The following is a 10,814-nucleotide window of genomic DNA, read 5'->3' as shown; positions in this document are numbered from 1 at the left end:
TGTGTGTGTGTGTGTGTACACACTTGTGTGTTTATGAGCGTGTGCTTTGCTCCAGTGCTTCCAGCAGTTATGTATAGCCCTATCAAATATCCTTGTAACTGTTCAGTATTATTGATAAACGCTGGGTATTTCTGATAATGTAGTCCATGTTAAAACTTTTGTTCAGGTTGGGTACAGCCCACACGAGAGCCTGGTGCTCAGGGGATATGGGGTCCACACTGGCTTTTTAGATGGCCAGTTCTTTGGATAAATGGCCAGTTGTTTCCTTAAGTGGATTGGGCAACATCTTTACCTCAGAGGCTTCAAAGACTCCCGAAGCTTGCCAACAGGCAGGCCGGAGGGAGGCGGGCACGCTGCTGTGTGGCATGGGCACAGGTGTGTGGTGTGTGACAGCGGTGTGACAGTGTATGACATGGACACAGCGGCATGACACAGGTTTGTGACACAGACAGCGGTGTGACACAGACACAACGGTGCGACACTCACACCTAGAGCCTTGTTTCTGGGTGTTTGTTCTATGTGTGTGACTTAGCATGCTGGGGCCTTGGCTGGGATGCCACCCTGCGGTCAGGAGCCCCCTTTTCCCCCCTCCCCGGCTGACCCCCTGGCCTCGTTGGCGGCTGAGCTTTGGGGGCGCCCCCCCCCCGCAGGCCGGGCTCTTCCTCAGGCTGCAGCCGTGGGAGCCGGCAGGAGCTCCAGCCGCGTCCACCGCGAGGGAGAGTGGGCCGGGCCGGGCAGCACCGCGGTCAGCGCAGCAGCTGGCTGGGGCTCTGCCTGCCCCGGGGGGGGGGGCGGCGTTCCCGGGGCGGGGGGGGGAGGGGAGCGGCCTTCTGGGGGGGGAGAGAGGGGAACGGCCTTCCCGGGGGAGAGAGGTGGGCGGCGTTCCCTGGGGGCCCGTTCGGGGGAGGGGAGGCACTCCGGGAAGGGCCCCCCTACGGCGTTCCAGGGGCGGGGACGGACCCACAGAGGACGGCGCGCGGGGCGGTCCCGCTCCCCCCCCCCCATAGAGACAGCGCACGCTTCCGTGCAGCATCAGAAAGGCTGGCTTTAATGCTCAGGGCTTCCGGTTCCATCCACAGGGCTTCCGTTTAAAAATAACAAAATGAGGTAAACCAAGGAGCGAGAGTGCGCGACGCAGCCGCCGCCGGGAGCGCGCGCGCGCGCTTAGAAGCACTTGCGGTGCACGATGGAGGGCCCCGCCTCGTCATACTCCTGCTTGGTGATCCACATCTGCTGGAAGGTGGACAGCGAGGCCAGGATGGAGCCGCCGATCCACACGGAGTACTTGCGCTCCGGGGGTGCGATGATCTGCAGGACAGAAGGCCGGGTGAGCCGCAGCCCCGCCCCGTCCGGGCCCCGCCCCGTGCTCAGGCCCCGCCCCGCGCTCAGGCCCCGCCCCGCGCTCAGGTCCCTCCCAGGCCTGGCCCCAGCCCGCGCTCAGGTCCCGCCCCGCGCTCAGGCCCCGCCCAGGCCTGGCCCCGGCCCCGCCCAAGCCCCGCCCCGCGCGCATCGCTGCTCACCTTGATCTTCATGGTGCTCGGGGCCAGCGCCGTTATCTCCTTCTGCATGCGGTCAGCGATCCCGGGGTACATGGTGGTGCCTCCCGACATGACGTTGTTGGCGTACAGGTCCTTGCGGATGTCGATGTCGCACTTCATGATGCTGTTGTAGGTCGTCTCGTGGATTCCCGCCGACTCCATGCCTGGGACCCGCGGAGGACAGCAGCGTAAGTGAGAGCCGGGCGGGGTCGGGCGCCGTGGGGATGCGGGGGCGCCGGGGGGTCCGCGGGGGACAGAGGGCCAGGGGTCACCGTGGGGGGCAGAGGGCCCGGGGGGGTCGCTGGGGGCACGGAGGGACCCGGGGGGCGCCGGGGGCCGCCGTCGGGGACGAGGCCCGCGGCGGGCGAGGCCGGCGCGGGACCCACCGATGAAGGAGGGCTGGAAGAGCGTCTCCGGGCAGCGGAAACGCTCGTTGCCGATGGTGATGACCTGCCCGTCGGGCAGCTCGTAGCTCTTCTCCAGGGAGGAGGAGGAGGCGGCGGTGGCCATCTCGTTCTCAAAGTCCAGGGCCACGTAGCACAGCTTCTCCTTGATGTCGCGCACGATCTCGCGCTCGGCTGCAGGGGCGGCAGCGGCCTCAGTGCGGGGCCCGGGGCGGGGACGCCCGCTGACCGGAGCCCCGGACCCCCGGACCCCGACCTGGCCCGGATTCCCCGGCCGGCCCCGCCCCCGGCTGCGCCCCGGCCCACCCCGCCCGGCCCCGCCCGGCCCCCTGCTCACCCGTGGTCACGAAGGAGTAGCCGCGCTCAGTGAGGATCTTCATCAGGTAGTCCGTGAGGTCGCGACCGGCCAGGTCCAGGCGCATGATGGCGTGAGGGAGCGCGTAGCCCTCATAGATGGGCACGTTGTGGGTGACGCCGTCGCCAGAGTCCAGCACGATGCCTGCGCGGGGCGGGCAGCGCGTGAGCCGCGGGGCCTGGGACCGGGGTCGGGGCACGGGGAGGGGGTAGGGAGGGATGGCTGGGGCGGGAGCCGGGCTGGGCGGGGCCTGGAGGGGCGGGGCCGAGCAGGGCGGCGACGACGGGGCGGGGCGGGGCCGGGCCCGGCGCCCACTCACCGGTGGTGCGGCCAGAGGCGTACAGCGACAGCACGGCCTGGATGGCCACGTACATGGCGGGCACGTTGAAGGTCTCGAACATGATCTGGGTCATCTTCTCGCGGTTGGCCTTGGGGTTCAGCGGGGCCTCGGTGAGCAGCGTCGGGTGCTCCTCGGGCGCCACGCGCAGCTCGTTGTAGAAGGTGTGGTGCCAGATCTTCTCCATGTCGTCCCAGTTGGTGATGATGCCGTGCTCGATCGGATACTTCAGTGTCAGGATGCCCCTCTTGCTCTGGGCCTCGTCGCCCACGTAGGAGTCCTTCTGCCCCATGCCCACCATGACGCCCTGCGGGGACACGCGGCACCGGTGACGACGGCCCGGCTGGACGGCGGGAGGCGGGTGGCGGGGACGGGACGGGGACGAGGACGGGGACGAGGACGCGGACTGGGATGGGCAGTGGGGTCGGGACGGGGCGCGGACGCGGACGGGAGGCGGGGATGGGGACGGGTCGGGGACGAGCGGCGGGGACGGGGACGGGACGGGGACGCCGACGGGCGGCGGGGACCGGACGAGGACGCGGACGGGGACGGGCGGTGGGGACGGTCAGCGGGGTCGGGGACGGGACGGGGACGCGGACGGGGATGGGGACGGGACGGCGGGCGGGCGGGAGGTCGGGCGGGCTGACCTGGTGCCGCGGCCGGCCCACGATGGACGGGAACACGGCGCGGGGCGCGTCGTCGCCCGCGAAGCCCGCCTTCACCAGGCCGGAGCCGTTGTCGCACACGAGGGCGGTGGTCTCGTCTTCGTCGCACATGGTGTCGGGTTACTACGAGACAGGGCGCGGGATGCTGAGGCCGGGCCGGGGTGAGCCTCCGCTCAGCCGCCGCCGCTCCGGGCGGCCTTGGCCAGGCGGGCCGCAGGCCACACCGGCCCCTCCGGGCGCGGGTCCCCGGGACTCCCCGCCGGTCGCCCGCAGGAGCTGGACCCCACACCTGCCCCGTCCCATCCCGTCCCGTCGGAGGGGACCCGAGGCCCTGGGCCGGCTGCTTGGATGGAGGGCGCGTTAGGCCCAGGAGACCATGAAGTCCGGACTCGCCTGCTGACCCCCGGGCTCGGCGCCGGGTCCCGGCAACACCAGCCTTGCCTCACGGACGGCCCCGTCCCGCCCCATCCACCTCGTCCCGCCCCGTCGGTCCCGGCCGCCCCGTCCACCCCCTGCCCCGCCTCGGCTACCTGCTGCACGCGGGCTACCTGCTGCACGCGGGCCTGGTCGGCTTGGGGAAACGGGGCAGAGCGGGGCGGGCGCGGGCTCCTGGCAGTGGCGCTGCGCGGCCGACCTGCCTTTTGTAGCCGCGGCCCGCGGCCCCGCAGGCCATATTTGGGCGTCGGTGCGGGAGCCCCGCCCGGCCCGGGCTGACCAAAGAAGGACGGTCGCCCGCCCGGCGCCGCGACCGGCCGTATAAGGAGCGGCTCCGGCCCGCGGCCCCTCCCGCCCGGGGCAGGGGTCACGGCCGCGGGGTGGGGGGTTGGGGGGGGGGGGAAGGCGGGCGGCGCCTGCGGCTCCCGCTGCACCTGCTCCCAAGGTCGCCCAGCCTGGCTCGCAAGGGGCCCATGACCTGCGAGGAGTCCGAGGCCTGAGAGGGGCCCTGGCGTGCGAGGGTCCCATGGCCTGCGAGGGGCTTGGGCAGGCTGCGAGGTTCCCCCCCCCCCACCTTGGGCTCCGGCCCAGGCCGCAGCTGTCACTGGGCGGACAGCTGGCCGCGGAGGGGGAGGCCTGGGGGAGGCCTCCTGGGCCCTGGGCGCTCCTCGGAGCTGTGGGCTGAGTCCTCCCGGGCCTGGGTGCTCCTCGGGGAGCTGTGGGTTCAATCCTCCTGGGCCCTGGGCGCTCTTTGGAGCTTTGGACTGTCCTCCTGGGCCCTGGGCGCTCCTCGGAGCTGTGGGCTGAGTCCTCCAGGGCCTGGGTGCTCCTTGGGGAAGCTGGGGGCTCTGGGACCCACAGCACCCGGTGTAGGGGCACTGGATACCCCTCTCAGGGCGGAAGGAGCCACAAAGGAGCCCAGAGGTGGGTGAAGGAAGACACAGGTGGCCACGGATGCCCCCCCTGGGAGGGGCCAAGCCACCATACCAGGGGACCTATCTTCACACTTAGAGGGTGATGTATGCCAGTCACCTTTAGAACCACCACCTACTGGAGGGCCTCCAATTGTACTGCTCGTCTGTGAGGACCTGCCTTTCAGGTTTCTAGAAGTACTGAAGGTAGGTGGGACAGGGTCGTAGCTGGCAAGAAAGCCCCAAGGAGAGGACATGAAAGTGTGAGCCACAGGGGACTTCCTGATGTCATAAGTGCCTCCAATACAGCTGAAGTTCATATTTGGTGGTGGAGCTATGCAATCTGGACAGGTGTAGGCTTTTGCAAAAACAAATAAAGTTTGTGGAGCCCCCAGCCATATCATGAACAATTCCTGGCCTGGGCCAGTCAGTCAGCTGACAGCCATTGGCTTCACCTTGAGCTTCTATGATTGTGTCTGTCCCTCCCTCACTCCTGCCCCGCACCACTGGCAACCTCTGTCATGGCAAGCCTTTGAAGCTCTCTCTGTGAAGAGTCAAACTCATCAAAGCTCTAGGAACAAATGCCCACAAGCTTCAGGACAGCTTACTTCTGGGCAGTCTGCTCAGCCACACAGGGCTGTCAGAGTGGACAGCAGGCAGGTGGAGGTAATGAGGCAGATGACCAGGCCCCCGACCTGGTAGTAAAGGCACGGGTAGTACAGAATATTCTAACATACATTTCAAAATAGGACCATGTATTAAAAAGTATTCTCCCACATTTTTATAATTTTTTTTTCTGGTCCTGGAGCTTGAGCTCAGGGCCTGGGCACTGTCCTTGAACCTCTCTGTGCTCAAGGCTAGCACTCTACCATCTGAGCCACAGCATCGCTTCCTTTTTTCTGTGTGTGTGGTACTGAGGAATCAAACCCGGAGTTTCATGCGTGCTAGGCAAGCACTCTACCACGGAGCCACTTTCCCAGCCCTTTTTGTAGTATTTTAAAAGCTATGTGTGGTGACACATACCCATAATCCCAGCCTTCAGGAGGCCAAGAGAGAAAGATCTTGATTTAAAGTCCAGCTAGGACTACATAGTACGTTTTTTGAGAACATGTCTTCAGTATTTAAAATGATTTCTAGTCTGTCTCCTGGAGCAGGTGCCACAAGCTGAGAGCACTCAACCTTTTGGAAGTGTTTCCTAGGCCATGTGTATAGATGGCAGAGGGGAGGCAAGTCAGAGGGGGCTGGATATGAAGGGCTGGAGGATGGCGATGCCACTGGACTATCTGGCTTTTGAGACACTGGGGCTGAAAGGCCCAGAGAGGCCATTCATTGAACACCAATGCCTAGCTCAAGGAGAGCTAGGAAGGCTCAGCTTCAGAGAAATACAGACGTCATAGCCTTAGGAAAGCTTTGCATAGAAAATGCTCCAATTCTGCTTTGATTACCTCCCTAAGTGGCTTGAATCACTCATCTCTGAGTAATCTCTAACAGTTCTGCTGGTACCTGAGCTTGTACCTGAGCATGTCCATGTAAGGTCTGCTTTAGTTAAGGCTTGGTCTCCACCGGAGCCTATGGTTGTCGTCTTTAAAAGCTTTGGTGCAAGCTTTGTTCAGGCTGCTGGCCTTTGAGACAGGAATCCACCATGCAGTACCAGCCTTTTAATAAACCTCTCACAATGTGGCTTCGGTTTTCTTGCCTTCTAACAGCTCCTGCACAGGTGGGGGAGCCCAGACACTTCCCAATTTGGCTCATGAGAAGGCAGCTCTCCTCCTTGTGGCCAGGGCATTTCTGGGGCACCAGGCAGCCCCCACTGCTCTATAAGCTGAGGGGTAATAGTTGTTCATGAGACCATTACTTTGTATTTTGAGTTATCTTTGGCTTTTCACTGGCAGAGACCACCGTAGGATCTCTCCCAGCTTTGGGATCTGTGCCAGTGTTGCAGAGAGGCGGAAGGCAGTCCTGGCCCTGCCAGGAGCCCTGTTGGGGACCTGGAGTGTGCTGCTAGCCCAGCAGGCTGTGCCTGGTAAAAGAAGGTGAAGTGAGGAGGCTGTCTAACTACTGACTGCTACTTGGTGCCTTGCTGGATAGAGGGGGCTTTCCACCCATCTCTGAAAAGCCTAGAGGCGAGACAGGCCACTCATGGAATTGCAGACGTCACGTTGTCTAGCCTTCTAAGAGCTTGTGCTACACAGAGAAGGCCGGCTGGCCTTTGGTTTCACTCACCTCAGAGGATATCCCCCTACGTGGAAAGGTTGAGGCATATCTTCCCTAGATGGAAAAGGTCTGCTGGTACCTGAGCTACTTCCTTATGTAGTTCTGAAAGTTCTGCTTGCACCTGAGTATTTCCATAGGTCTGCTTTTGTTAAAAGCCCAAGCCTACGGTTTTTGTCTTTAAAAGCTTGGTGCAGGCTCTATTTGGGGTGCAGGTCTTGGTGACAAGGGTCCACCTACAGATGACAGCTCTCCAATAAAGACTCCCAGTTTGATCGTTTAAAAATAAGGCTTTTCTGTTTTCCTGCAACCAAGTTATGGTACAACAAAGGCAAAAGAAAATGGGTGAACAATACCTGTCCTAAATGTTATACGAGAATCTGTTTATAAGAAAGCCACTGCTGACCGTCCCAAAGACCTACAGCCCATAAAGTAGCTAGCACAAAGCCTTTTTTTTTTTTTTGGCCAGTCCTGGGACGTGAACTCAGGGCCTGGGCACTGTCCCTGGGCTTCTTTTGCTCAAGGTTAGCACTCTACCACTTGAGCCATAGCACCACTTCCAGCTTTTTGTTTATGTGGTACCAAGGAACCAAACCTAGGGCTCCATGCATGCTAGGCAAGCATCTACCATGAAGCCACATTCCCAGTCTAGCACAAAGCTTTTAAAGGCAAAAAACATGCATTTGGGGTGGGGATCCAGGCCCAACAAAAGCAAACCACATAGTGAAACAATCAGGGGTGAGCATTCATCTAAGGGAATAATTGGATGAGCATTCTTTGTAGCAAAACCTTCCTGGGGCTGAACAGCATGACACACCTGCATATTCTCTGGAGCAGATCTTTCCTGAAGCTGGAGAACAAGATGCATCTGCAAATCAAAGAATGGCCTTTTGGAGACTGGGTGCAAAGCCTCCACCCATCAGGGTGGCAAGACGGCAGTGAGGGCAAGGCAGTGCTGCATAGACCCAGCACCCTTACTTCGCTTTTGCCTCAGAATAGTGAAAAGGATTCCATGAAGGCCTTTCCTCAAGTGTTTTACCATAGGAAACTAGAAAAGGCTGAGCCTGAGCAGGAGTGGAGTGGGTGAGGAGTGGAGAGGCAAAGTGTGGTAGAAGGGCACTGTCAGCGAGCCGGGATTGGCAGCATGCGCCTGTAATCCTGGCACTCAAATGCTGAGGCAAAAGAATGGTAAATTCAAGGCCAGCCTGGGCTGCAGTACAGGTGACACTATCACAAAACAGAACAAACAAAAAGCTTAGGAGAAAAATTCTGGAGCTCCAGCTGCTGACTAGGAGACAAAGCCCGCTCCCAGGGAGCCACAGCCCGCACAGCAAACACAGGGCCTGGAGTCTGAACTCTGACAGTTAATAATGTCAGTATCTTGTTCTGATGGGTCCTCTGTGACCAGACACAGCTGCCCTTCTCAATCCTTCTGGTACCCTTCAAGGCATTCTCAGCCTGGCTACATCACCTGCATGAAAACAGATGGCTAATTTCCTTCTTTGGTTAAAACAAACAGCTTCATTAACCTACTCTTCCAAACAAGGCAAGGGCTTCCCTGGAAGCCAGGGCGAGGCACAATGGCTGGACTCTGAAACCAGGGAGCCTCACCACATTTAACTCCTGACCTCAGCTGTCCAGGAAGCTGGCTAGGGTGGACTGACTGACTGGGCCAAAGTATGGATATGCCAGCAATGCCCTGTCTAACCCTCTGCTTTTTATTTAAGGCCAGAGTACATGGAGTGATGGATGATTGGTCAGGACAAAGCAACTTTGAAAGAACATGGCTTTCAAGATCCATATTAGGAGAACCTACAGTGGGTCAAACATTACACATTACTGTGACTAGGGAAGAATGTGGTAAAAGTATAGGACTGTGAAAATCATTTTGAAAACAGGCTGAGTGAATTCCAGTGCTAAATGATTATACCTAACACTGGTACTATACTTACAAGCAGTGACTATTTATAGGTTGTCAGAAAACCACAATGCCACCTGACTCACTAAACCATTTTTGCAGTACATATTCATTATTTAGGTAGAAAAGTTAATAGTTACCAAACTCTCATGAATTAGGCTCACTGTTTTTTCAGTCTTGTAAAATTTGACATTTATCTTGTTTCATAGGTTATTTCCCCATATCAAACACCTCAGATTATATTGGGCACACTAGTCTTGAGCAAATGCAGAAACTAACTGGGTAACCTTACAATGTTTAAGCATTCAGGAATGGAGACCTAAAAGTGACTTGTGCACACACAGTCGCAGCACCAGGAAGAGACATGCCCCTGGACCAAGCAAGCAGAGCATAAACCACAGGTAACTCAGTCCAAGTAAACTCAGGTGGGAAGAAAACCAGAAACAGTTGATTACTATTTTATGTTAGCTTCCAAATAAGTTAGAGAAAGAATCAGCTGTACACACTATAAAATGATACAAACTTGTACTTTACTTTGCTAAGTAGCCTAGGGTAGCCTCAAACTGACAGTCCTGCTGGGATTACAGGTATGCACTACCACCCCATCACCCCCAGCTAAGGCCAAATGTTTTTATAAGCACGTTTTATTCAAATCTTACAAACGATCATTTTTAGAAAATGTTACATTTATCCTTGGACATAATATTCATAATTGGCTTTCAAAATGAACTCAAAGTACGGGTTGGATTTGAGGCTTCCAAGCTGGTCTGCTTGCAGCAGGTCCTTCACCTCTGGTAAGTACTCATTGAGCTGAATGCCTGCAAAGAGAGTCAGTTCTGAAATTCCTCAAGGGAGTGCAGGTGACTCACAAACACTGTTCCTGAGGTTTCTCTACTACACTGGGCACAGCGCCCTCCAGAGGCCATCCAGGGTTTCCCCAATGGACAAAACCACCATTTCAGAGAGGTCTTCAGTAGATCTGAGACACTGTCATTTGTCCTACCACTTTACAAATGCTTCGATGTAGACCTTAGAAGCCAACAATCATTTGAAAACAAGTATTCTGAGTATGTGGTTCCCTATTTGGGAAATAATTTAGTAGAAAAGAGATCTTGCTATCTAGTGCAGGGTGGGCTCAAACCTTTAGCTCTACCTCCCCAGTGATGGGATTATTTATGTATGTGCTGTCACACCTTGTGAACATCTTTTATTTACATAAACGTTTCAATTGGTGTTGACCTTTGTATCTTTTTTTTTGTAAAGTCACAACATTACAGTCTCTTTTTCCATTTTATAATATACTAAACCTCACAGTCATCCTTAAACATTAATGTCTGACACTTCGACACAATTCAGTTCTATGGCACTTTTACTGGAAACATAGGATGGAAAGTGTCCGATTTGGCTTCAAATGCTTTCCAGTAATTTAGCAGCTCTGATGGAGAGTGGTTCTGGCAAGCACATATCCGGAAGTGAACCCATCCATACAGCCATATTTGAATTTTTAGCCCTTTCTGTATTTCCTTTTGCTATATCCCTCTATTTTAAAATCTGACAACAAGATTTAACTAATCTTCCTGTTACTTCCAATAAATTACCAAAAAAGATAGAAGTCTTGGAACTGTGGCTCAAGTGGTAGAGTGCTACCCTTAAGCAAAATAAGTTTAGGGACAGGGGGGCTGGGAAGGTGGCTCAGTGGTAGAGCGCTTGCCTTGCATGTATGAGGCTCTGGGTTTGATTCCTCAGCACCATATAAGCAAAAAGAAAAAAGCCGGAAAGTTTAGGGACAGGGCCCAGGCCCCATGTTCAAGCCCCAGGACTGGGGGAAAAAAAGGAGCAATAATTCTAGACTTTTGGCATCATAGCTAGTGTTTATGCCTACAGGTGACCGTGCTACCTGGAGAGATGGGTGACAAGACAGGGACACATGGCTTTGTTCTGACATATGCTTCTCCAAATGCAGAGGCAAATGTGTGACTATGGAGATGCTACTGCTGCATCTCGCACTTCCCTGTCATCTGACATCTTGGTAATAATCAT

The 10,814-nt window shown here is 57.0% G+C and overlaps 2 protein-coding genes across 3 annotated transcripts in view; both read right to left on the bottom strand.

Moving 5' to 3' along the window:
* Positions 1-1,025: 1,025 nt before the first annotated feature.
* On the bottom strand, positions 1,026-3,934 carry Acta1 (actin alpha 1, skeletal muscle). Of its 2 annotated transcripts, none has more exons than XM_069998181.1 (7): positions 3,848-3,934; positions 3,282-3,422; positions 2,617-2,941; positions 2,280-2,441; positions 1,925-2,116; positions 1,521-1,702; positions 1,026-1,308 (listed from the first exon to the last, which is right to left on the bottom strand). In XM_069998181.1, exons 2-7 carry the CDS (start codon positions 3,408-3,410, stop codon positions 1,165-1,167), a joined length of 1,134 nt encoding a protein of 377 aa, XP_069854282.1. In that variant the 5' UTR covers positions 3,411-3,422; positions 3,848-3,934; the 3' UTR covers positions 1,026-1,164. The 2 variants fall into 2 exon arrangements, with proteins under 2 accessions (XP_069854282.1, XP_069854281.1); XM_069998180.1 differs by having other exon boundaries at positions 3,830-3,929.
* Positions 3,935-9,285: 5,351 nt separating this feature from the next.
* The window catches only part of Nup133 (nucleoporin 133), a 46,694-nt gene continuing 45,165 nt past the window's right edge, over positions 9,286-10,814 (bottom strand). Inside the window, exon 26 of the mRNA XM_069998179.1 lies at positions 9,286-9,592. Within this exon, the coding sequence (XP_069854280.1) occupies positions 9,462-9,592 (131 nt within the window). The 3' untranslated portion in view covers positions 9,286-9,461. The remainder of the gene's footprint in view (positions 9,593-10,814) is intronic.

This window comes from Dipodomys merriami, unplaced genomic scaffold (assembly GCF_024711535.1).
Source record: "Dipodomys merriami isolate MVZ:Mamm:240054 unplaced genomic scaffold, mDipMer1.0.p SCAF_51, whole genome shotgun sequence".
Taxonomy (NCBI): Eukaryota; Metazoa; Chordata; class Mammalia; order Rodentia; family Heteromyidae; genus Dipodomys; species Dipodomys merriami.
This window is presented reverse-complemented; position numbering and strand designations above follow the sequence as displayed.

Coding starts and splice junctions, on each gene's coding strand:
- Acta1 (XM_069998181.1), bottom strand. CDS start 3,410: ATGTGCGACGAAGACGAGACCACCGCCCTCGTGTGCGACAACGGCTCC. Junction 2,942..3,281: donor TGGGCCGGCCGCGGCACCAG/GTCAGCCCGCCC, acceptor GTGTCCCCGCAG/GGCGTCATGGTGGGCATGGG. Junction 1,309..1,520: donor CGAGCACCATGAAGATCAAG/GTGAGCAGCGAT, acceptor TCTGTCCTGCAG/ATCATCGCACCCCCGGAGCG.